The sequence below is a fragment of the Hydractinia symbiolongicarpus genome, chromosome 14 (assembly GCF_029227915.1).
Source record: "Hydractinia symbiolongicarpus strain clone_291-10 chromosome 14, HSymV2.1, whole genome shotgun sequence".
In the NCBI taxonomy this organism is placed as follows: domain Eukaryota; kingdom Metazoa; phylum Cnidaria; class Hydrozoa; order Anthoathecata; family Hydractiniidae; genus Hydractinia; species Hydractinia symbiolongicarpus.
Window position 1 is genome coordinate 11,633,932 of NC_079888.1, and position 27,069 is coordinate 11,661,000.

Here is a 27,069-nt window from a genome sequence, read left to right on the forward strand (position 1 = left end):
GAACTGGAATGTAGCTCCCGCGAATAGAACTGACACAGAATCCCACATGAAGCGGACAATGTAAGTGAGGTCAATTCATACTTACAGCGTGTCGCCATTTGTGTTGGAACCAATGCACAACCGGCATCAAGCATTGGGAAAATGGCCACCGCACTTGAAAGTTACACAGGACGTATCCTTTCAAATTAAATGATATACAAATGTAGAATATGTTAGTTTCACCAACTATTTTGATAGATAGTTCTATGAGGAATAATAGTCAGGGGTATAACACAACTTATGGACTAGTTCTAGCTCGCTAGCTAGCTTCAGAAGGATGGAAATGAAAATCAAACGATGTGCATATTCTACATCATTAGCTTCACAAACATGGGGGATACACCTTGTCGATTATTTTCAGTAGGGGTCGTCACTTAGATGAGAAGTCCGGGAGTATTTAATGCTCATTTAGAGGTATGCAGACCTAATTTAACCTAGGTAAATATGTACAAAAATGAATAAAATTTGAGCTTTTTGTCTGAAGAGGGTGCCAATAAGCGGCAAACGGCCGCATATATAATTCGTGGGGTTTTCGGGCAAATACTTAATTTTTTTTCAAAACATCGAAATTGCCCGAAAACGCCCACACTTTTTACGGCGTATGCGGCTTATCCGCACCCTTGTTTTGTCTGAACAACAAATAAAGCCTCTTTTTTTTTCAAGGTTTCCGTCTGTAACTGCCTGGAAAAGCTTGGCCTATCCGACACCACACAAATTGCGCCCGAAATGCAACATGCACAAGCTTTTTGTTATAATTTAAATTTCGTCGAAAGAAGGAATGTGCTATTTTTTCGTTGTAATCTCAGTTTATTAATTGCAAGATTCTATTACAGCTTTTTACCTTATCAGACAAAACTTAGTCAGACAAAAGCGACTAAATTTTTTAGAGGTGACTAAAATTATGTCCGACTAATATTTTTGTCCGACTAAAATTATGTCTGAGTAATTATTATGTCCAACTAACTATTTTGTCCAAACCAAGTTTCTCAAAATTATTTTTCAGTGCGGAATTTTACATGTTAATGATTTTGTAAAAATCTTTTTCTTCTTTCTCACCAATGAATACAAATATTTTTGGATAAACTAACAACTTAGTCATGAAAAACAATTTTAAAGGTTGCCTCTGACGTTATAAGTTATTCCTAATCAAAAGATATCATTAAAACATTATAGAAAAAAGTATTATTTAATGATTTACTTACAAAATAGTTGGTAGAGCAGTTTTTTAAGATATTAAAAAATAATAAGAACGACAAAATCTACGACATATCCAAATATATATTTTTTAGCAAGCTTTCGCCAACGCCCAGGTTGGCATGTTCACACACTACATTCTAAAGGCATAGATTTTTTAAAAAAAATCCATGCCTTTAGAATTATTATAATAGCTCTATTTTCTTCCTATTATATCCTATTATGTTTAGTATTTTATCTCTAACTTGTAAAATAAAATTTAGAAGCAGTGTGAACATGCCAACCTGGGCGTTGGCGAAAGCTTGCTGAAAGATATATTTGGATATGTCGTAGATTTTGTCGTTCTTATTATTTACTTACAAAATGAAAGCATAAACACGATTTAGTTATTCCATGTTTTCATAAAACCTTGTACTTTGACCGCCATTATTGCAGCATTAAAAACACGCTTCAGAATCTTGAAAAAAAACATCAGGATACCTCCTGACGTCACAAGAGCCAAAACCACAGACCGTCTTGCAGCATGAAAACGACGAAGCGAGATTTCTATATGAAATTAATTATTAGGAAGTTGTTCCGCTATCACAATTCTAATTAGCTTTAAAAATGTTTTCTTTTTCATATTGTAAACATGGTTTCGTGTGCAGCAGTATGATGTAAAAGTTACAGAGCCAAAAATCAAAACTGTAGACTGAAACAAAGCACAAAAAAATTGAGGCAAAGCCAAAATTTAAAGATTCATCATGTCAATGCAATTTATTGGGTGATGCAGGTTTTAACGCATTTTCATCTAATTTTATCTAAGCAGTACAGAGATTTCCTTTCCTTAAAACAATCGGGTCGAAATCTTCTGAATTGACTATACAGTTTATTTCTAAAGAATATATTTTAATAACTTTTATTAATCAGCATATAATGTTTCGTACATCCCGCTAAAAAGTACACACCTTGTAGATTATATATATGACTTGATTCCAGTTCGTGACAGCAAAAACATTCAGTTTTAGTACTCATTTGACGGCAATTGTTGCATTTACATCACGATGTAGTGTCAAGGTTAATCCTTAGCTCTGCTATTTCCCCATCGCTATCACTGTCATATGTCACCTACGATGAGTCTGATAAATTCCCCTAAGTTAAAACTGGAAGCCAAGTACAATGTTAGAACATTCTGATTCCGACTCATCCGAAGAAGACATAATTATTACAGTTCTTAACAAATGTGTTGCTTCTCATAAATATTTCATACTTGAAAACATATCAACAAGGTATTCTAAACGCGAATTAGTCAGTAGAATATATCACCGGTCCTTGTGACATCAATTATGCAGCCATTATGAATTTTAAAGTGTGAGAAGAAGCGTGAGCATGATAAAGCCGCATGAAGTGAGGTAGCACAAAATTTAAGAGTTTATTCACAATTATTTGCTGTACTAAACTTTTCTGTAAAAAACGAATGTTATTTTCTTAAAAACTTATAGAACTTAAAACATCATCATTAAAACGTCGGAGGGAACCTTTAACAAAGTGGCTAAAGTAAGACTAAAATATAAACGGTCTTGTTCATGATGTTATTTCCTCAATGAAGGGATTTTTGACCCTCTTGTAAATAGATTGCGCGTTATTGATAGCCTCACTTATTCCCGCTTCACTGAATCCTTTTTCGACGAGTTCGGCTTCATCCTGCATGTGGTCAAACAGATTTACCATCCAGCCGGCATGAAGTGGCTTCAGGTCAGACAATTTGGACGAAATTTTTATGTCTGCTGGAGCAATCCCTTTTATGAGCTGACGCGCGACCTGAACCGAGAACCAATCATTATATTGATTTTAGTTTTTTGCCTCCCAAACCAAAATTAAGCAAATTATAAAATTTTAAAAAAGGACCAAAATATTAGTCGAATAAAATAATTAGTTGTACAAGTGACTAAATTTTTTGGAAGTGAAAAATTATGTCCGACTAATATTTTCGTCCGACTAAAATTTTGTCTGACTAAGTTTTGTCCGATAAGGTATGTTATATGTGATAATAAAAACCAGTTTTTTTCAGAGCTCTTCCCCTACCACTGCTCGACAATAAAATAATGAATTATACTTGCTAATAAATGTTTAAAAAAAATGTTGTTTCGGCTCATCATCATCATCATTATTCTCGGCTTAACGTCCGTTTTCCATGCTAGCATGGGTTGGACGGGGTATATTAATGACCCTCTTCCAATCTGATCTAGACTGTGTTGATTTGGGTTTCTCCGGGCGAAATTTTGATTTTTTTTAAACGCAGAAAGTTGTCCGACAGCTCCCATGGATTTTGTGGCATTTTTGGCTAGTCGGCACCCTCATCCATTATGTCTTCTGTCATAGACAATTTTTTTAAAAAAATTTTGAAGCCATTTTAATTTTGTCTTGTTTTACCATAGAAAACATGTAATAAACCTGTATTGGCTAACAGATAATTACGGTACATATAGTACAGCATAGTACAGAGATCTTTTTTGCTTTAATTTCCACACTTTTCTTTTAAATCGATTTTTCAATAGTCTTCTCTCTAGTTCCATAGCATGTTTTGGTCCAATGAAAAACAATAACAAGAAAGGAATGCACAAGAAAGTTATTCTTGTTAAAAGCTGATACCAGTTAGTTGTTGTCTATATAAATACCAACTTTGCTAACACCACATAACCTCAGCATCATCATAACAAGTATGATGGGCGCTACCGTTACCGTTAACCGTATAATTAGCTGATTCAGTATATGATGCTCCTGAAATGACAACGCACCACCCTAAGGTTATGAAAAAATATTAAAAAGATATGGTCAGACATGACTATCCTGTTACAGGCTAATTATCAGTTCTCTCTGCCTGAGAAACAGCTGTGTTGGGTCAGTGTGCTCTACCTAATAGAACTCCAATGTTGCTTAATCACCAAAAAACAGTGCAAAAGTTATGGTGATTTACAGGTGAGTTCAGCGTTTTACAAACAATTAAATTTTGTCCTAAAAAGGCTGAATCTATTTTAAAAGTTGAAAAAACATACTTTTTGTTGTATATAATAAAGCAATATGGTAGTCAGAAGAACACAGAGTTTGTGTCAACATTACTTTGTCTATCAACAATAATTGTGTGGTCCTTAATGTTGGTTTGCTGTTTTCCAACTCGTAGTGTCCTTACAGGGTTGGTTGGTTTGCACTTTATTTTTTACCTATTTGTCAGACAAAAAATATATCATTTTACAAGGGAATGATACTTGTGGCGTGTTTATATGAAGTGGTTTAGTAAGTTTGTGTATTATCCTTTGAAAGGTAGATAAAACTTGGTTGAGGATGGCTAGTGTAAATGTTGATACACTTAGAGGTAGAGCAGGTGAGTGGTTGAAGTGTTTAAATGTAAAGCTGTTGTTATTTGTGTTGTGTTCTTGATTTGTGAAAGGTAGGAGGGCAAGATATAAGCTTTTTAGGATTGGTAATAGTAATGGAAGGGGCATATCTCGCAGAGAAGTATGTAGAGAAAATAATAGATGTTATGTGTGTTAATAGTTATATTATAGTTCTGATAGGTAATACAATAGGGAATAGCACTGATAATACGTGTGGGTGGACGAAAGGGTTAGCTAGACAGTGGAATAACGATTTATAAAGAAAAAGAGGAAACTTTGATAAGAGTGGAAGTCAGGTGGCAGTAATAATATTTACTTAGAATCTAAATGTTGTGCTTAGATAACAGTGTATAAGGCAAAATCGAAAGGAGAGAGATACGGATTTTCAGATGTTTTAAAAAGCCAGCGCAATGTGATGTTCAAGATAGCAAGGCAGAGGAAGAAAACTAATCAAGTTTTATTAGGCGAGAAGTGTATATGTAACGATAAAGGTGTCTTTCCTAGCACAGAGGAGGAAAAAAACTAGCTTGGAAGAGTTATTGTTAGAAGTTGCTTAACACCAAGTTTGATTGGATAAGGGTAATGAGGATTAGCAAGACTGCGGGAATATCAGGTGCTGTTGCAGAGATGGTAAAAGCATCTGGATATACTGTAGTTGAGCTTATTAGAAGCCTCACTAATGAGATTATAAAGGATGGTATTATTCTGAGTGACTGGCAGTCTATTGCAATAGTGAATTGTTTCAAAAACAAGGGAGATGAATTAAAAAGAGGGTTGAAGTTGGTTGATCAAGTAATGAAAGTTATTGAAAGAGTGATTGATAAGTTACTTAGAAAAAGAAATGATAGATAAGATGCAGACAGTTTCAGCAAGTGTTTAAGAAAGAGAAATAATTTCTACTCTGCCTTCATAGATTTTGATAGAGTGCCACCTAAAAAGGTGTGGGGATAAGTGGCTAGTCTTGGTACTTGTGTTCTTAGTTCTATGTTCATTATAATTATGTTTTTATCTCCCAGTCAAGTAAATCCAAGGTATTGTGATTGTGTTTCATGTGGATATCTAAACCACAATAGGTTTTTTTAACAGTTATCCGACTTTGAATTTCTATTTTGTACTCTACATAGTAGGGCAGAAATGTCACAGATTTCTGAAGCTCATCAATTTGTAAAACACTTTTACCTCAACATTGTATTTTCCTTAACAGTTGTGCTTTAGACACTGTCGCTGTTATCACGCAAGATGGCCGTATGATTGTTGTAAGTAAATGTAGTCATAATTCTTTTCAGTTCATTTCTTCACAGATTAGTATGACTTCTCTGTTATTATTGCTTGACAAATTCGTATGTAATACAATATAACATATTTTGGGTATTTTCGGTCCACTCTTATAGGAAAAGAAAATTGTATTCTATTCAACAAGAAAAAAACATTTGGTGGATGTAATTTCTTGATTTTAAACCAAATTCGACACGTGTTTATATTATAAAGAGCAATTTTTAAAGCATCGTTTGCAGGCATTCTTTCAACATCTCCGATAATAATGTTTTCGGCGTCCACTGCAATATTTCTTTTTTTTTCAATTTTAGGGGATATTGAAAGGTTTTGATCAGGCAGTGAATCTAATTCTTGACGAAAGTCACGAAAGAGTGTTTTCAACAGAAGCAGGTGTGCAGCAGGTTGTGTTAGGATTGTACATTATTCGAGGTGACAATATGTGAGTATTCTTCTGCGTGTTTGTTTAGACCATTACTACAAGTCATGCATGTAATTCTAGGCCGAAGTGAAATTAGGTGGACTGTTATCATTACGGAGTTTCATACCGCGCAAGTCTAGGGACAAATTTTCAGAACTCCCGCAAAGTGTAAACATTTAGCTAGTGTTTGTACACACTTCCAAGTTATTATATTACTAGTTATTAAAACCTGTGGAAGAATCCATTAAATTAGTATGCTTCTTATCACAATAAGGTTTGTAGATAATTTCATTATGAACGCTGAAAAAAACGTTTTAAACGAAATCCCGTTGAGAATTCCACTCAAAAGCATTTAAAATGTTTTGTATGCTTCTTATCACAAAATGATTTGTTGTCAGTTTCATTTTAAAGACCCAAACAATTAAAACTTTTGAACGAAATTGACAACTATAATAACAACGTTAATTGCCTGTAACTTTACTTGTATAACAATTTATAACAAAGCTCCCGTCATTGTAAATTTAAATTTGCATGCAATAAAATTCCCAACTAATGAAATCACTCTATTTTATCACATGATTTGTTTTTAGTCAATCAAAATCGTCAACAAAACGTTTATAAAATACAGAACATTTTTATAGGGGATACATTATAGACGCTTTTAAAGAAAATTGTAAAAAATATATTCCACTTCGCCTGTCACAGACAGACAGACACACTTAGCGTATTATATAGACTAGTCGTTAGCCTGTGGAAAAATCCACGGGTTCGCCCGTCCATTATATTTACCAGTCGCAAAAAGTGGATAAAAATATATCGCATTTGATATTCGTGTTTCCGTAACATCATTTTCTAACTCAGCGGGGGGTCCGCGCAGAGACAGACAGACGACGGCTATTATTATAGAGACTAGTTGATAAAGCCCGTGGGAAAAAATCCACTAAGACAGGATAAAAATGAAATAGAAGCGGCATTTGAATTTTAATGACGTCAGCAACTCATTGACAAAAAAAGTTGAAACAATGTTTTTAGGTTTCCTCTGTTGTGAAGAGCTTAAAAAGCTGATGAAGAAAATGTATATGATCATGTGTTTTGATAAACGGTTTATGAGATATGGGGGTTTAAACATTTTGCTGACGTCAGCAAAGACCCGCCAAAACAGAAAAAATTTTTTTTACTAATTTATATGCCTGTTGCCTTCATTGTATAGATCTTAAAACGCTGATCAAGAAATGAGATATTAGGGTTTGAAGGTTTTTTGATGATGTCATAAACCCGTTCATTCCAAAACGGATTTGGGGACCCAGGTTTGGAAAATTATCCAAATTGGTCCCAGGTCGTCCCTAGTTACCCACTGGATGAAAAATTATTGACGTCACCACCTCGTTTCCAAGTTATTTGGCCTCAAAGTTTTAAGTGCACTGTAATGGCTTCAAATGTTAATTAACTTTCCTTTAATTAACTTTCCTTTAATTAACTTTCCTTTAATTAACTTTCCTTTGACGTCAATACTATTTTAACGTTAAAGTTTGGTAAATTACAAAACAGTTTTATAGGCGATGTTTTATAGAATTTGTTAAAGAAAATTGTGAAGAGTGTAATCCACTTTGCAAAAGTCACAGACAGACAGAACTGCCGTATTATTATAGAGACTAGTCGATAAGGCCCGTGGAAAAATCCACTTAGGCAGAAGGACAATGGAACAATAGGTTGTTTTAGATTTTTTGCTGACGTCAGCAGTGCAATTACAAAAATTTTTGGCGAAATTTAGTTTATTCGTTGCCTGTACTGTGCAGAGGTTAACACGCTGACCAAGAAAATGTATACGATCATGTCTTTTTGATAAGCGGTTAATGAGATATGAGGGTTTTAAAATTTTGCTGACGTCAACAATGGCCAGTCAACCCCCCAAAAATTTTTTTTAGAAATTTGTATACCTGCTGCCTTCATTGTATAGGTCTTGAAACGCTGATCAAGAAAATGTATAGGATCGCGTATTTTTGACAAATGGTTGCAGAGATATTAGGGTTTGCAAGTTTTTTGGTGACGTCATCAACCCGTCCATTCCCGAAACAGATTTGGGGATCCAGGTTTGGGAAACTTACCCAAATTGGTCCCAGGTAGTCCCTAGTTACCCACGCAGGAGATGACGTCAGTTATTTCCATCCGTTTCCAAGTTATTTAGCCTTAAATTTAAAAGTACAATGCAATGGCTTCACTAATCTTAATATACTTTCCTTTGACGTCAATATTGCTCTAACGTCAAAGTTTGCTAATTTACAAAACAAATTTATAGGCGATGTTTTATAGACTTTATCAAAAAAATTTTATCCACTTTGCAAAAGTCACAGACAAAAGCTCCGTATTATTATAAGAGACTAGTCGATAAGGCCCGTGGAAAAATCCACTTAGGCAGAAGGACAATGGAAAAGTAGGTTGTTTTAGATTTTTTGCTGACGTCAGCAGTGCAATTACAAAAATATTTGGCGAAATTTAGTTTATTTGTTGCCTGTACTATGCAGATGTTAAAACGCTGACCAAGAAAATGTATATGATCATATCTTTTTGATAAGCAGTTAATGAGACATAAGGGTTTTAACATTTTGCTGATGTCAGCAATGGCCAGTCAAACCCCCCAAATTTTTTTTTTAGAAATTTGTATACCTGCTGCCTTCATTGTATAGGTCTTGAAACGATGATCAAGAAAATGTATAGGATCATATATCTTTGACAAACGGTTGCAGAGATATTAGGATTTGAAGGTTTTTCGATGACGTCATCAACCCGTCCATTCCAAAACGGATTCGGGGACCCAGGTTTGGGAAACTTACCCAAATTGGTCCAAGGTGGTCCCTAGTTACCCACGCGGTGAAAAATCATTGACGTTACCACCTCGTTTCCAAGTTATTTGGCCTCAAAGTTTTAGGTGCACTGTAATGGCTTCATTAATTTAATATAGGATATTGACGTTAAAGTGGTGTTATTGACGTCGCGCCGTAATGTCTGAATATTTACCATATTAGACATGCATTTTTCGGCAATATCAAAGGAAAATGAAGACATCCACTTTGCCTGTCACAGAGACACGGAACTGGCGTATTATTATATAGACTAGTCGATAAAGCCCGTGGAAAAATCCACTGAGGCAGAATAAAAATTTTGATGACGTCAGCAACCCATCCACAAAAAAAAGTAGAACTGTGTTTCCACGTTGCCTCTACTGTGTAGAGCTTAAACTGCTGATCAAGAAAATGTATATGATCATGTGCTTTTGATGAGCGGTTAATGAGATATAAGGGTTTTAAAATTTTGCTGACGTCAGCAATGGCCAGTCAAACCCCCAAAACTTTTCTTTAGAAATTTGTATACCTGTTGCCTTCATCGTATAGATCTTGAAACGCTGATCAAGAAAATGTATAGTATCCTATGTTTTTGACAAACGTCTAAGGAGATTTAAGGGCTTTAAAATTTTGCTGACGTCAGCAAAGTCCCTATCAAAAGTTCCAAAAAAATTTCTTCACAAATCCGTACACCCGTTGCATTCATCATATAGATCTTGAAATGCTGATCAAGAAAATGTATAGGAACGTGCACTTTTGACAAACGGTTGCAGAAATATTGGGATTTGAAGGTTTTGTGATGACGTCATCAACCCGTCCATTCCGAAACGGATTCGGGGATCCAGGTTTGGGAAACTTACCCAAATTGGTCCCAGGTGGTCCCTAGTTACCCACGCAGTGAAAAATCATTGACGTCACCACCTCGTTTCCAAGTTATTTGGCCTCAAAGTTTTAAGTGCACTGTAACGGCTTCATTAATTTAATATAGGATATTGACGTTAAAGTGGTGTTATTGACGTCGCGCCGTACCGTCAGAAAATTTAGCATATTAGACATGCATTTTTCGGTTACTTCAAAGAAAATTTCGGTAAGATTAAAGGAAAATGACGATATCAACTTTGCCTGTTACAGACACACGGAACTGGCTTATTAATATATAGATAGTTATTTGCTGTTTAACACTTATACGTATTGTTTTTGCAATAATGGAAAAGAAAGATTGTGTACAATGGCTTATGGAACGTGGCCTGTCCACAGGAGGAACAATAAAAGAGCTTAATATGCGTGTTAATCGATTTAAATTATACCCATCACTTGCGGAAAAATTGAGAGTCAAACGAGAAAGAAATTTTAGTTTTGGTACAACAATAGATCTCAATCTTATTTATCCCATTTCAGCTCCCTGGTGTCCTAAAGAGGAATTGTATCTAGTAGTTACAGCATCGATATTTAAAGAATACAGTTCTAGAAAAAGAGAAGGTAGTTTAGGTCAACAACAGAAAGCTTATGCTATGTTGACTAGCATGGAAATAGTTTCAGTAAAAACACATGTTGCAGGTGATAATAATGTATTTGTTAGAGTTCTTGTTAAAAAATCATATAATGAGTTAACAAGACCTACAGTTATTCTATTTAGTAGTAATATTCCTGTTGGTGTAAGTGGCTTATGTTGACATACATTGGCCTTGCTTCTCTATTTAAAAAACTTTTACGAAACAAGGGAAAATTTCTTAGCTCTATCTTGCACTGAGCAACTGCAAAAATGGCATCGCAGAACAAAAAAAGGCTCTATACCTATGATGCCGTTACAAAAAATAAAGTTAACCTCAGCCAGAGTTGGAACCTCAAACAATGTAACTGATGCTAAAATCACTCCAGCTGACCCAGAAAACTCCAGGTTTAAAAGAAATGTGCTACAAATGAAATCGGATAAGCTTTTGGAAATAAAAAAAAAGGTTAAAAAACCGTTCGAACGGCATTGCTGTGAGGTTTTGTCAAAAAATAAATCTCTAAAAACATCTCTTGGAGAACATTTGTCATTTCGATTTACAACCAAGGCAGCACTTTCACTAGCTTATCATGATTACTGCAAACAAAATTCCACTATAGATTACAATAAAAAAAATTGAACCGTCAAAACTTGAAAATATTAAAAAAAACATCTCCAGAACAATTTTGGAAAAACAAAAAGAAAATCTTCAGAATAATGTAAATACTACAACTTCTGATATTGCAACACACTTCCTACTAGATCATATTTCTTGTGACGTTAATTCTAATTTAAAAATAATCAACATTGATCTAGGAAATATTTTCCCAGATGACCCTAATAAAAACCCTAATTATTTTCCAGTTCAATAAAATACAGAAGAGTGGCAAAATCTAAGGAAGGGTAAAGTCAGCGGTAGCCTGTTCGAACAAAAATATCTGGCATTAAACCATCATCTGGTTTTAAGTCCAACTGACTGAAAAGTGTTTCTAAAAAAACAAGCCATCCAACAAATACCCCATACATTGTGCTTTTAGCAACACTTGTCATATAATCCATAACGCCAAGATGAAGAGAATGACGACAAATTGTTAAAACATAAAAGTTCGGTTGCTTTATTTAATGATCTGTCCCCAATTCCTTTACAGTCAGGGTATTTTATAATGTGTAAGTATGGTGAAACAATTTGAAATAAGTCAAATTTTTCAACCGGCAAAACAGATAAATATTCTATGTTGCTAGATTTCTGTTGTAAGTTGTCATAGGAAAATATATACTTTTGAAGGTTTAGAACTGTTACTGTTTTTTCAAGAATTATACTATTTCGTTTTAACAGATTAATTTTTAGTAATTTAGTTTCATGATCAAAATTTTTTATTTTATTATTTGATTCATTTAGTTTTTTTTTAAGTTGTTCAATAATTTTGTCTTTGATATTAATTTAGCAGATAACTGTCTCTTGAGGGTTCTCGTTGTTTATGTACTGGCGTAGAAGATATTCTTTTAGCAGGAGGTTTTCTCTTTACACGAGATGGTGTACGAAGTGTTTGGATGAATTCAAATTTTTTTTGAACTTCTCAATCTTAATTTTATTTGCTGCACTTTGGGTTTTTTTTAAGTCTTTCTTTTGCTCTATTATATTTTTGCTCAATAAAAGGAATTTGTGACTGGGGTACTGTAACATCAGGAAAAGTTTCATTAATTTCACAACATATGTGTCCGTTTTTCCAATTAACTCCAGCAGTTTTTATAACTTTTTGGTACTCCATTTGTAAATCCTTGGTCCTTGGCAATCTGTAAAATATAAGCTTTTCTCCATTTGAGTTTTGTGTTGGAAAGTTATTATAGCAAAAGGATGACGAGCAGAACCATTTAACCATGTTTTAGATAAGTCAAATGTTGTAGAAAAGTATAAATATAAGGAAGACATATATACTAAAATGAGCAATTTATGCCTCAACTGCGCCCATACTGTATACACTTTATGAGCTGACCGGGAAACCAATAGGGGTAATCGAGTACAATATAAACAAGCTAAAAATTTGTCCCTACAAGCGTTTCTCTAGTGCCCAGACCTGCGCGGTCTGAAACTCCGTAATGCTCAGCATTAGGTTACGCCTGTAACTTTCTATTGAATGTCGTATGTAGTACTGCTGAATTAGTGGTATTGCTAAAAAAGAATTTACCTATATACAATGTGAGTGTCGTTTTTGGTGTCACAACGTTCAGGTTTTTTTAAAACTATAACCACAAAAGGTATTGATAACTTATAAGTGAATTCAAAGTTACAACGTGGTCAACAAAATTATATAAAGTCTTCAAGTTATTTTTTTTAAAAAATACTAACTAGTATGTATGTTCGGAAAGTTTTGATTATTAGTAAGTCTCTTAACATATGGAATGTTTTTTTAGTGTTTTCATCTAAAATCTCCTAAATTTTAAAGTTAGGGCCGCCCTGTCGGAATTTATACGAAATAAAATTCGTCAAAAATCTCTTGCATTTTTTGTTTCGATAAAATTTCCCCGTTTTTTCCAATTTAAAATACTCACATAAATGTCCTTAAATAAAATAAATATCATTTCATGAACAAGCTAGTTTATTCTAGGCTATATAAATTGCTATGTTTTGTTTATATTTTGTTTTGTTGTTAGCGCGGTTGTTGGTGAAATTGACGATGAAATTGATTCAGGACTTGAAATGAAAGATATTAAAGCTCAACCGTTTAATCCTGTCATATATTAATATATTGCTTGATAGGATATCCATGCATTGCGAAATGCATGATGATACTATACTTTCTACTATAAAGACGTGACACGATTGATTGAAGGAAACCGATCCAGAATAGAATTTTACCATGTGCAGAAGTAAACTGTTGTATGTAATCCAGTTTGGTGCTGATACGATCTATCAGAGTTTTTATTATTCACTTCTTTTTTTATTCTGTTTTACGTTACAATTTTTTTCTGCAGCGTTAAATTTATCCACTAATTATCATTCGAACAAGACTAAAAAGTGTTTTAAAATTGTTGTGTATTATGGAAGGCCACTGTTTAGTCATAGTAACTTTCCTGGGAACGTTACTTAAAATACATTTAGGATGATTTGTGTAAGATTGTAATGGAAATTACCAATTTGGTGGGTTGGATAAATTGAGTGGGATTTTGAAAAATTAAAAACATGCATTTCAAGTTTGCTTGAATTGATGGTTGTTCTTGATTCTTTTCTTCGTACTGCTTGCATTCTGACATCAATTCGGTTGCAATCTAAAATAAATAGGCCTGATGATTCAAATGGGGATATTCTTCTAATTATCAGAAATTGGTAAATAGGGGCTGGAATAAGTGCGAGTCGCTCAGCTGAAAAGCATGGTAGACTCGGACATATTTCATCACAGAGCTTTATACATTCCTGATACTTGCAAAAGGACCAACATACCCGCGACGTACAACTTTTTTTGACTCGCGAAAATAAATATCCGTAAAAACTAGTACTCCTAAAGGTAAATCCACGTCCACCAGCTCATTGGCTGTCATTTGGTAATCTACACGGAATTTATCCTTCATTTCTTTAAGATCCGCTAACTCTCATATCAGCAAATGGATCATTTTGATCATTTAGCGCTCTTTCCACAGTTTCGCTTGATATTCTTGCTTTTTTGAAACAGTTTGTGAAAGTTTAATTAGAAACAGAATCCCATGCTACTCGTAACATTTTCATAGCAGTTAGAATTAAGAATTTAGGAAGCTCACTGCTGTTCTCCAAATTTAGGACCTGCTTTTTCACTGCCAGAGAACGAGATTTTGCCTTTAGGGATCGAATAACACCTTGATCCATCGGTTGCCTGATTGAAGTGATGTTTGGAGGAAGGAAAATTAACTTCACTCATTTTAAGCCTGAAACTTCAGGATATGCCGGGCAATTATCAATGACAAATGCATTTTTCTTTCTTTGGCACCAAATTTGGCATCGAGTTCCTTGACTCACTCTTCAAATATTCCCGAATCCATCCAACTTTTCTTTTGGGCACGGTAGCGACACGGTAAGCTTTTGATGCCCTTGAAGCAGCGAGGTTTAACTGACTTTCCGATGACAAACATATCCAACCTCTCGCTAAAAACATTGCCTGCTGCCATTCCAGTCAAACGAACTTTGCTGTGCTTGCCTCCGAAACACTTTTCGTTTATGAAATGGTAAGTTTTGTCGGGCAAGCATTAATAGAATAAGCCGAATTCGTCAGCATTGAAAATGTTTTGCGATGGATAGCGGGACAACAGTGTCGGCAAAGCTGTTGCCAACCATGAAGCTGTGATTTCTCCAGTCACCGATTTTGCTTCTCCTGAAATTGTCTTGAACGATATACCAAATCTTAAAATGAAAATAAACGATAAACGAAAACGATGATTTGGGAATAAAAGTACTGTCGCGTTTAATTTTTACGGCAGAAGAAAAGTACATTAATATTCTTAAAGAAAGACTTCCTAAGATGTTGTAACAAAAATTTCATTTTATGTATTTTTTTATTAATCGTAACATAAATATTTCAGAAAAAAAAAGTATTAAACAAACCCTTTCTTCCACTTGTCTAACCAACCATCAGATGCTTGAAATTTTTCAAGACTTAATTTTTTCGAAAAATAAAGAGCCTTTTTCTTTATAAGGTTTCCACTAATGGGGACATTTTCAGTTCTTATGCCTTTAAACCATTTCAACGTAGCACTGTTAACTTGCTCATAGGTATCAGATTTCATTTTTTTGGTATTGGTATTTCCATTTTTGCACGCTCCAAAAACTTTCTTTTTTCCAGTTCGAAAGCGTATTAGGTGGGATGCCAAATAATTTTGCTACTTCTTTATTGGACCTTCCCTTCTCCACACCGGCAAACTTTGTACTTTGGAGTCGCTTCGCCATTTTCAATTTTGAACAAAAATGAAAGAACTCACTGACTTGCGATTTCTCCTTGTCTTACCAAAAAATCAAAACATTCGAATTCGACAGAGATCCAAATTACGAAAAACAAAAACATTCGAAAGTGTTAATGGTATATTTACACTTAAAAATTCGGATTATAGAGAGTATTTTTTTGTGTTACAGAGATTCGGATAGTAGAAAGTAAATTATGAGTTTCTTACGGAAAATTGACGGTGACTTTTAATTTGTTCGGATTATAGAAAGATTCGGATAATAGAGATTCGGATTAGAGAGGGTCAACTGTACATGTGAAATAAGTCAAGTAGTAAAATTTTAGAGATATGAAATTTAATTTCCCAATTCTCGCTATCAATCTTTTCTGCTCAGCGTTTAGTATGAGAATAGGATTAATATCTTATGCGGTTGCATAGGCGAACAAAAGTTGTGCTTGCACACCTTTAATAGCCCAAGCTAAAGCTGTAAATACACTGTGACCCCCTTCGCAGGGCCCTGATTGATAACAGTACAAATAGGAATTGAAGAGGGTCAACCTGTGTAAATAACAATAGCAGTCGAGTCTCGACATCTCGAAGAGTGAACACCTCATCAAAATCAAATATTTTACCCCCTTGCTGGCTTGTTATTCTATCCTCATATTCTTTCTCTATTTTATGAGTCCATGGATAGGGTCTACTGCCAACTGTTCAGATTTTTTAGAAATCTATTTTAAAAAGCTCTTCCTATTATAAAAAACTTCTGTCTTAATAGTAGAAAATAGCAATTTCGTTTATATTTGCAAAATTGATTTTTCACACCATAGAAAGAGCATTATGCAAGGTTTAAGAAAAAATTTCCTATATAAAATGTTTTGTATATTCAATTCATGTGCCATGCCCAAAGTATGGGAACCAGGTTTGGGCGAATGAATCAAGTAGGTTTAGTGTATACATATATACCATTTAACACAATTTTACAACAAAAATGTCCTAAAAATGAACAAAAATCTTTCAACCAAAGTTATCTCTCTTGTTTGACATAGTTCGGTAAAATATCACCTTAATAGCAATGCCGACGAAAGATACAACTGGTTGTTTAAAACAATGTAGTTTTTCCTAAAATATATACAAAACTGATTTCTCTTCTCTAGATATAAAATTCAACTTTACAGAAAACTGGAAGAATAAGACAATTGTTTTGACTTGATTACTAGAAATAAAATAGCACCAACTCAACTAAATATTACAGGTTTACAACCAACAACCAACCAAAATACTATATCGTAGTCACGTGTACAGGTCCTTCGAAAATTCCAGATCGATTTCTTTGCGACAGAATCTCTTCAACAGTGACAAAGTTATCAAAAACTGTTCCTGGCAGAGTCATTTTTCTTTGTACCATTTCGGCCATAGTTTTTTCTGCTTTATTTTGGCATGCTGCTTTTATAGCAGCTTTTTCCAACAGACGTTTCTTTCGATCGTTATGTCTGTTTAGTTGTCTGCGTCTTTGCTTTGGGTCCCAATATTGTCCTTGGTAAACAGTAAACGCGTCATCGTCCGTGGTCACACCACAACGTTCTTCATTTATTTGTTGCGCACGCTCCTTTAAAACCTTATTTCGCGAAGAGTTTGTTTTTTTGATGTACACATGTTTTCCGTCTTTCGAACGCCGAACACGCCATTCAGCTTCTATCTTTGAAGGATCTGTTACGTTTTTATTTTCTTTTGATTCCATACTTTGTATAATCTTAAATTCCTCCCAAACCCGACGTTCTGTTTCGTTCCAGCCGGGGTGCGGGTCAATATGTACTTGTTTTTTCCCTTTCTGTGTATTACTGTTACTATTCAATTTACTGTTTTTCATCGCAGATCTTAAACTGGACACCGACGCCGTCATATTTTTTCTGATATTTAACGGATGGTTCATGTGCGTATTATAATTCATATTAGCAAAGTTCGTAGGAATGTCATGTTGTGTACTCACAGGCGTGAATACTGGAACATTCATCATGTGTCCGGGGTATGCCTGTTGATTTGTGAAACTAAATTGACCTTGCGTATTATATGAACTTGGTGGGCTAAACTGATTTGGCGGGCTAAATTGGTTTTGTGGTATTATCATGTTATTATTAATTCGGTGACGATGTATAGACGGAGAATCCAAGTATGCTTTCATCTTTGAAAGATTTCTTTGTTCCCTTAATTTTGATTTTAATTGCTCACTTGGTTCGTGGGCTTTACCGTTTTGTTTTTCTTTGCTTGTCGACCAAGTTCTACTTTTGTTGCTATTGTTCGAAGAGTTGCTATCACAACGCGGGATTTTACTTAAATCGCACGAGTCGTCACTCTGCGAGCTACTTCGTTGTTTGTCCTTTTTGTCATGACCACCGAGTTTGTTTTTCATGAAATTTTTAAACGAGTTTTTCATCGAGTCTTTCGCCTCTTTATCGTTTTTGTTACTGTCTGCACTGGAGTTACGTTTGCGTTCCATTTTTTCGTCAATTGAATTAGTATCGTTTAAAGTGGCGCTACGCCCTCGTCTTTCTGGCGGAGAAAATTCGGTCGGTAAATTATCAACTGGGGATAATGTCATCGCCCTGGATCGTGTTATTTGGGTTATCGACAGACGAGTTTCGTTCTCTACTATGCTCTTATCTTTTCGGTTATTAGATGAGTTGGAGGAGACAGAGCTGGCGTATTGTGGAGATGATTCTTTTGAAAATACAGATTCTTGTTCTTCATTTATACAGTCCAGAAAATCGAGGTCAGTTTCCTCTGCTTCATCATAATATTCAGAACGAGGCTAAAACAATAAGATAACGATTTAATAATACAGAAATCAGGTGCCTGAAACGTTATATATATACGGAGTAGTCGATGTGAGTTTGACTACAAACATTAGAAAATAAAGTCAAAAGAGTCCATAAATTTTATTAACAGAAAACGAAACGCCTTTCCAGGAAATATTCTTCCCTAATAACGACACTGCGTAAAAGAACCTGGTTACGAGCCTCTGCTTAGAATTCACTTACATCGTAGACAGCTCTCGCTACTATTAACTTTATGTCATCATAATTTTGTAGCATAGTATACGCCTGGTCCACGTTGCTCACACGAGTTCCGTTGATCTAAAAATAAAACCAATCGGAAATAAAAATTTTGTCGTTTCTTAGGGTCTTGGGAAAACTGCTGTCCAATATACTCCACGTTCACACATGGTAAATTACAGCCTACAAATATTTTTTGTCCAAATTGCTCCACATGACTGAGAGACTTATTTGGTCTGCGCCTATACGCAGGGAATTCAAAAAATGTGCACTACGCAAAAATCCTTAACACAATGCATTTTTCTCTCCATCATACAGGAACTGTCCCACTAGTGACAGGCTTTGAAGTAGCTCTCAGGCAGTTAATCTTTAAATCTTGTAGAAACAGAAAATTGGCTAAGCACAAGATTATGTAGATTTTTCGCATTCTTTTGTGAACAGTCAGTACGAATGTCTCACCTGCACAATCTGATCGCCAACCATAATTTTACCGCTGATGTCAGCAACTGAATCTTCTTCTAACTGAATTATAAGAAGAAGAAAATCAATTTATAATTTACAAATATTTCACCGACTTCTGATAAAATATATATTACAACACTTTGTAATGATGAAACTACTTACATCTCCAACATAGACAGCCACGTCTGTTTCATCTCCACCATAACATAATACCATTCCAAATTTACCTGAACTTTTTCGTAAACAAACCTCCTATATAAAGAAAAAATAGAAAGGTTTAAAATACATCTTCTCACATGCAACGAGACACGGTTTAGGAACGGGGCTTGAAATAATGACTTCTAGCTAATTTTGTTTAAGCTAGTGATTTTTAGTAGCGATATTGTTGTGACTCTTTTGGCACCGATATTGATTAAGTTATTGTCCAACACACTTCTTTACATTGTAAAGCTCAGATAATCTATACAACTTTTTATTAAATCTTAGATAAACATAAAAGAAAAAATCTTGAGAGAAGCGTAAATTAGTTAAGCGCTGGTTTTAGAAGCGTTTGTTAACACTGGGTATGCTAAGGTTCACCGCCTCACCTCGTACTCATATTCATATTCGGCATCATCATGAATACCAGAAGGCACATCTTCCCAAACCTTTTCTGGTGCTGCATTATTGTTTTCTTCACAACCTGGTATGACATAAAACGTACTATGACGTTTTTCGCTGTTATCGTCCTTATTTACTTTTTTACGGAGAACGACGCCCTGAGTGTCGGAACTTTCCGGTGATGTCGTCGTTTGTACTGTATTACTGCTGCTATCGCAAATGTCGACTTTCATGCGTAATGATTTTTGAGTCAGTAAAGTGTCGTATGCCGAGTCGTAAAAGTCCAGCTTATGTTCGTCTTTATTCCGGTCTGCATTTTGTTGGTTAACTAGCTCCACTCCCTCATCACTACAAGACAGATTTACAGAGTCAGCAATTTCATGAGGTGTCAACCATCTCGATTTGTTGTTCTGAAAACTCCTCGACGTTGCCTTTTTATTTAATTCGTTGTCATCTCTATCTCCCGTCACAGCAAAGGCTACGCCGTACGTCTGCGTTGTAACGTCGCAATTTTTATTTCTATTAATCATACGTTGGATGACCATTTTAACAGGATTGCCAGAATTACGAAACGTGTTCACAGCGAGATCATGCGTTGCGTTTCTGAGATCTACTCCGTCAACCTGAAACAAAGAGCAGACCTTTTAGTTAAGAGCCATACATAACACAAGTACGCTAAAACTCTTCTAAAAATCGTCGTGTTTTGATAAGTTGAGTAAATGACAGTTTTACATAATCTTCACAAAGGGATGAAAAGTTTGTTGTTGTTTTTACTGTGAAAAAAGAACGTCTTTCCTCTTGAAAACAAGAACAAAAAACAGTCTGTGTATACACGGAGTCAACAGATAAATAAACAAATCAATAATTATTTTCTGATCGTGAATCAAACTTGAAAATTAGAAATTCACAACTTATAAAGAAATGAAAGAACAGAAATTCTCAAAAAAATTAGTATGAATGACTGTCCGTGTTGTCTACTAAAATTAAGTTTCCATCGAATTAAGATTACATAAAAAGTACATCCAATTTGTTAATGGGACATCCCCCTTCGTGAAATGCGACATCCCCTCCCCGCTGTGCTGCAATTCTTATCGTGTTTCCTTCAACATATAACTGTTCGCCAGGATATTAAAAAAGCAAAAAATAACAAGCGTTTGATTGGCTAGTTATTGTTTAACTTTTCGTGTCATCACCAAATAAAAATTGTCAACATCAGGACTTCATTAGTGTAAAGAAAAAAAAAATTATTTATAAAAACTAATTTGACTTGTTTACCCAAACAATAGAGAAACGATTAGTTAATTACTTATCTAATACAAATTTTTTTCTTTTGCTTTTTCTACACCTCACTATCGTCGGATCGAGGGTTTAAAAGAAGGAACCAAATTTTTGATCTTGTTCATATTTCGTGATTAATTATGTAATGGTATTTGTTTGTAAAAAAATAAAAATAGGTTTTCCGTTGTTTACAAAGTATTTTATAGAAATCTATAGGTGAAAAGGATGAGAAAAAAGAAAAAAAAGATAAAAAAGGACTGAATAATTAAAATTAGAAATAAACGAAAAGGCTGAAAATGAACCTACAGAAAGAACAAATAAACAAATAAATAAATCAATAAAAGATGGGTTAAAAATAATTATATATAGCATGTTTGATTAGTTTAACATTGTTGTCATCATTAGAAAAATTCTCTAGTTGCTACGCTGACAACTTTGTAATTAAAAATTATAATGACGAACAGACTTGAAAATGTTTTAAAAAGAAGTTCCCTGTCTAAGAACACTAAAATTCGCGAAAGCGTTGCGACTTTATGCTTTCCTTTATTCTGATACTTCCACCAGAATTTTTTGTAAAAAGCCTTATGGTTTTATAAAAAATAATGTACAAAGAAATAGATAAAACACAAAATGTAAGAGAGTTTGCTTAAAATCGTGTAAGTCACTAAAATCACTAAAATTGCATACAACATAGTGTCTTTATAAAAAAACACAGTCAAATACATCAACAACGTTGACATATCACAAAAGCTATCGCCTCGATCTACAAAAACTGATTCTTGCGTGGTGACAAAGATATCACTCCAGCTAACAACGTGAAATACTTATAAACAACAAGGTCTGTGTCTAAATAATCGGAATGACAGAGAGCTCAGATTAAAAAAAAAGAAAGAAATCGCAGCTAATACGCTGTTGCGAAGCCGTGTTAGAAATTCATAATCACCTTAAGCTCAGGAATAAAATTGTTGTATAATGAGAGAGAAATGTTGGTAGTTTTTGTGCTTTTACAAGGAGGAGGGTTGTAAACAACTTTTAGAATCTTCAAGGGAGAATTTTCAAAAACTTATTCTGAAGAATTGAAGCAACTGTCCTAAATCTCTTATAATCTAAGCATAAACAAAGAAAAATGTGGATGATTTTATTATTTCACATTAGTCGTTGAAATGGTTAACCATTATTAATAAAATGATCCTCGTAAAAACTGAAGCTGTGTTGAAATAAAATAAGGGCAACAATGGCATGACAAAGTCGACGTCGTAGGCATGACGTAGTTCTGACGCTTAAACAATGACTTATTGACGACTCAACGTCGGTAAACATGTCTCACAAAAGTTTCGTAGGCGTTTAACAGTCTTTCGCGCTTGTTTAGTGAAAGTTTGCGACATGAAAACAATGCTCCACAAATAGCTACCAAATAAAACTCATCGTTTGAAGACACATCCTTCCTTCCTGAATATTTTTATCCTTTCCATGTTTTGGAGATGACTCAAAAATATAACGGAGCAGAAGATAAACACGCGTTACATTTCAGACCAAGGTGTTGCATTTCGTTTGGGTGAAACTTGTGTTTAATTAATGTATTATATGCGGTAGATTATTTAAGTTATCTGTGCGCACGTACATTAAAGGAGCGCTCCCACGTTCGCAAGCTTAACAAAATTTTGTTAAAATTGCGAAAGTAAACACAAGCGAAAAACTTTTAGCTTCAATGCGCACGCGAATACAAACAGCCAATTAACGGGAGGTTTCACCCTTGATTTGTAACAACTAACATCGCGTGACCAACTTGCGTCGCGACAGTTTTAAGCACATCTTTTGGAAGAAGTTATCTAAATCGCTATAAAATTACTTGTGGTACAAACACGTAACGGCGTTAACATTTGCTTACTTTCAAGTGTTGTCGCTGTTTCAAGTGGCTATTTCTTGACTCCGTCAATTAACTTTTCATTTTAAATTTTTAAAATACCAACTTCCAAATATGGTCAAGAAAATTAAAATCCGTATATATTGAGTCAAGAGGATTGGAAAAAAATGACAATAAAGTGAATTCATAGGATTAATTTTCGCAAATACGCTAAATATTTTGAATTGCAACTTCTTTCGCAACACCAATTTTAATGAATAGGGGTCTAAGGCTATAACGATATGCTGTATTACTGTTTAATTCATACTTGGGCATGTAATAAAGAACTGCCTCACTTAATTACGTGAATCAACTGTTTACACATTTCTCGCGGACATTTATTTTCACCGAAAGATTTTCCATAACAAGTCATGTTCATAATTCTGGTCAAAAATCGCGAAAATTGAACTTATGTGGAAAAGTAAATGCATTACAAAAGTCAAAAGAGTAAACATATCGACTTTGATTCATTTAATAGCAAATAAACTAAATAAACAAGCAAACATATAGATAAAAAAACGAAAAAACAAATACCTCTAAAATGCAATCATGCAGTTGTAACTTGCCAGGTTGATCTGCAGCACCTCCTTCTACTATTCTTGAGATGTATATACCACTTGATAGGTTGTTATTCTAATGATAGTAAACAAAGTCATCAAACTAAGCAGCTTGAAAACAGTTCCTTTAAGCATATAAACAACACTGTTCGGTTATTTACTAACAATTATGTATTAAAGATTTAACGATGACGTCAGAGATAAGAGTGACATGAATTTTGACAGTAAACATGACAATGGATTATGGGTAACTTAGAGATTTATCAGGTAAATACAGAAAATAATTAATGTTAAGCTGCTGATATGAAGTGATTGATGGATTTATAGTCTTGTATATCCAAACAATGATCTTGGGTACTTTCCATGCCTGTACTTGTTCATCAAGTCCATATATCGTATATTTGTATAGTAACCTTACAACGCGGCAAGATATTTTGAGAGAATGAAAACCAATTTTCTGATGTTTTTTGTCCGCTATTGAAATTGTTAAAACTTTGTTTGGGTACATCACAAAACTTGTTGTTACTACTACTAACAAATGGGAAATTGTCAATCATTGGATTGACAGGATAACTGCGTACAAAAATATTCCCCTTGTTTTTTTAAAATATCTACAAATCAGCTAGAAGCAGCAGCCGATTAGTCTTGGTCCTTATATATAAGCCACTTGCATCTCTCTGTTTCTACATTTTGTAGTCCTTTGAACAAAGTGCTGTGTAAGTACACGTTAGGCTGGATATGCTCAGAGTTTTTGTCCCAACGTTTTTATAAACTAGGTTTTTAGAATTAGGGTAGAAGATCCGCCGGCAGCCGACGAAAAACTACCGAAAAAGTAATTTAATGAAATCGAGGATATGACGGTTATTACCGCTAGGGTTACTCGTGGTTGAACGTAGATTTCGCGGAAATTACAAAACCAAAAGAAAGGTTGAAGCGTTTTACAAAAAAAACGCTCTAAATTGCGTAGTTAATGTTAGAAGTTTATTTGAATACTAACGGCTGCAAAAAAATAAAATGGCTTCATATCGGAAACCAAAGTGGTTTCCAAAACAATTTGAACTTTCCAAAAGGCCTTAAAAAGGATTTTTGTGTTGACGTAAGGATTTTAATGATTTATTTTTTAGGGATTGCAAATCAAAAATATGTTGACATATCAAGGTGATGGCACGCGTGAAAATAATAAAAAAACAAACAGAGGGATGTAATAAACAGAACAATCCATAAACCGACTGAGATATCAAAATATTTTGCATATTTGAAACACTGACAAATCATCCCTTTTTATATTATTAGGAAATATGGTTAAATTGTATTTCGCACGAAGTTTTTAGCGCACCTGCAGTAAAAATATCAAAACAATTTTACCTATTTCTTGTTGTTAAGCACATAAAACATACCTGGGATGTTCCGCCAATAATATTGAATCCAAGGCTACCATTTACCCTTTCCAAATCTATTGTTATGCGCTCGACTTCATTCTGTAAGGAAGAAAGACAAAAATATTTACAATGCACCATAAAAAAAGCATATAAAAAAAACTTTTTATCAGTGTGTTAAATTGTTGAGATTTACATCTCAGGTATCTCCACACCACTCTTCTTTAAAATTTTTGTTGCTAATATAAACAACCTTGTCCAGTTTTTCAACCAATGCCATGTTTCTTCTTTCAATAAAATCCTGTTTATATTAACTCAAAATCCAAATAAAATTCTAGTACCACAGATAACAACTTAAGACATGACGCCGGAATTCGTAAAAGACATCGGCGTTATTTCGTCATATAAACATTGCGATAAAATAATTTTTCTTTGATGGTTAAAGAGAACAAAAGAACTTTTCACTTACTAAATATAGAAAAATGTTTTTTTTAAAAAAATGAGGTTGAATTGACAAATGAGTGGGCGATTTTTTCATGAAAAAGCATCATCTATTCTTCTCAGCAACTTACATTTTCATAACGAAAAAAATGAGTTAAAATCTTTTTTAACCAGTGTAAACATAGCGTTACAATTTACTAATTTTGATCGAATGAGAAATGAAGATGGTGTGAAACGGGAAATAAATTCATGAATAAAATACGATTTGTTTTGTAGCACTCCCCCACATAACTAATCAAAGAGCTACCAACTTTCTGATTTGGTTGTAGAAAAATATCGGCGGGGAAGAATGCAATTCAAGTGTATCGCACATCACAAAAGAAAATAATATTTGTCATTAAAAATATTCAACACACAAGATGTTTAAAAATTTAATTTCCCAGAGCACAAATTAACGGAGCTGAGTAATAGTTTTTTTCATGCTAAATTAACATTAAAATGAATTTGTCAGTATAAAGAAACAACAGAAATATAAAAGAATAAAAAATAGAAAATTTTGGAACTTAAATCTCCACTATAAAAATGACTGTAGTACTTCTCTTCTTAAGATCGCTAGAATCACCGATTCGTTGCTTGGGTAAGAACAGGGCTAACAGCTTTTTTTATGAAGAATCACACTTTTAGGCTTAACTTACATGGTGGTTTTCCAAAAATTTTACATATCCTTGAAATGAATCTTTATTTTGTTCATAATTTTTCGTAGCAGTTAAAAGTATTTCGTATACCTATATTCTTAGCCGCATTTTTTTTTCTTAAAATCCTGTTTTTTATAAAGAAACGTGTATTGAATGTTGAAATTTAAAACATTCGTGAATTTTCACTGAATTCTTACTAATTTTAATTGAAAAAGGATTTTGGCGTATACGATAAAAAATGTTGACGCATATGTAAGCATATATAATAGGATAAGCGTATATAATATATGAACCTAGAACATATAGACTTACCTGTCCTTTCTTTCGTGCCAGTTCTCCTTGTAAACAAGCCAGCCTGGTTCTTAAATCACGAATTTCTTTGTTGTATTTTAAAGAGTCCTGAAAAAACTGACCCTCCAACTCACTCCGTTCTTCAATAAGCTCTTTTTCACATGTCGTTAACTTAAACGCTAACCGATTCTTTTCATGGTCTAAATTCAAAATCTCAGTCGATTGTGATTTTAACTTCTGCAGTAATTCTTTTATACAACTGTGTGGTTTTCCGTTTGAAGATAAGTTACAAGTTGCGCATTTCTCCGTATTTATCTGGTCCGTGTTTATACCCTGCGCATAAAGACACTTCGTCTTGTGAATATCATCATAACCCAATTTATAAACACTCTCGCATCCTTCGGATTTCTTCTCACAATACACATTCATGTTCTGAATTAAATTCCAAGTTAATTTTGACTTTCGTATTCTGTTTAAGTTCGTATCTACGCCACAGTATGGACAAGTTGTGATTTTAGCGTCCAAATGAACTGTTTGGTTATTTTCTTTCCATTTTTCCCAACAGATGCTACATACAAAGTGACCGCATTCAATGACTTCAACAGGATTATCAAGCACTTGGCTACATAGAATGCAATAAACATCTTGAGGGAGCTCGCAAATAAATCTCTCGCTTTGAATACCCATTATCGTAGTAATTATCAACTCCCAAATGACTGCGTAATAACAAAAATTTTTTTTCCTTGTTACGGCGTAAATCTGTACAAACTAACTGCTACTTTTAACAACGATATTAATAATTTCTTCTCTTCTCTTTTCTGAATTATTACTCTTTTGCTCGTAAAATTTATGTGTCTAGCAAGGAACGTCCATCACATAAAA

General features: G+C 34.2%; 3 protein-coding genes across 4 annotated transcripts; 1 reads left to right on the forward strand and 2 right to left on the reverse strand.

The window, feature by feature from the left end:
- Positions 1-28: 28 nt before the first annotated feature.
- LOC130625286 (U6 snRNA-associated Sm-like protein LSm8) lies at positions 29-13,656 on the forward strand. Its single transcript, XM_057440343.1, has 4 exons — positions 29-172; positions 5,823-5,863; positions 6,194-6,321; positions 13,282-13,656. Exons 1-4 carry the CDS (start codon positions 142-144, stop codon positions 13,370-13,372), a joined length of 291 nt encoding a protein of 96 aa, XP_057296326.1. The 5' UTR covers positions 29-141; the 3' UTR covers positions 13,373-13,656.
- A 1,188-nt stretch (positions 13,657-14,844) lies between these two features.
- On the reverse strand, positions 14,845-15,541 carry LOC130625162 (tigger transposable element-derived protein 4-like). Its single transcript, XM_057440230.1, has 3 exons — positions 15,424-15,541; positions 15,200-15,326; positions 14,845-14,998 (listed from the first exon to the last, which is right to left on the reverse strand). The coding sequence occupies exons 1-3, from the start codon at positions 15,539-15,541 to the stop codon at positions 14,845-14,847; spliced, it is 399 nt and encodes a 132-aa protein (XP_057296213.1).
- Positions 15,542-16,477: 936 nt separating this feature from the next.
- Positions 16,478-27,069, reverse strand: LOC130625281 (E3 ubiquitin-protein ligase PDZRN3-B-like). 2 transcript variants are annotated; one of them, XM_057440334.1, is made up of 8 exons: positions 26,209-27,069; positions 24,782-24,862; positions 23,362-23,460; positions 19,634-20,269; positions 19,209-19,298; positions 19,044-19,106; positions 18,570-18,665; positions 16,478-18,340 (listed from the first exon to the last, which is right to left on the reverse strand). In XM_057440334.1, exons 1-8 carry the CDS (start codon positions 26,872-26,874, stop codon positions 16,814-16,816), a joined length of 3,258 nt encoding a protein of 1,085 aa, XP_057296317.1. In that variant the 5' UTR covers positions 26,875-27,069; the 3' UTR covers positions 16,478-16,813. The 2 variants fall into 2 exon arrangements, with proteins under 2 accessions (XP_057296317.1, XP_057296318.1); XM_057440335.1 differs by lacking the exon at positions 26,209-27,069 and adding an exon at positions 25,014-25,519.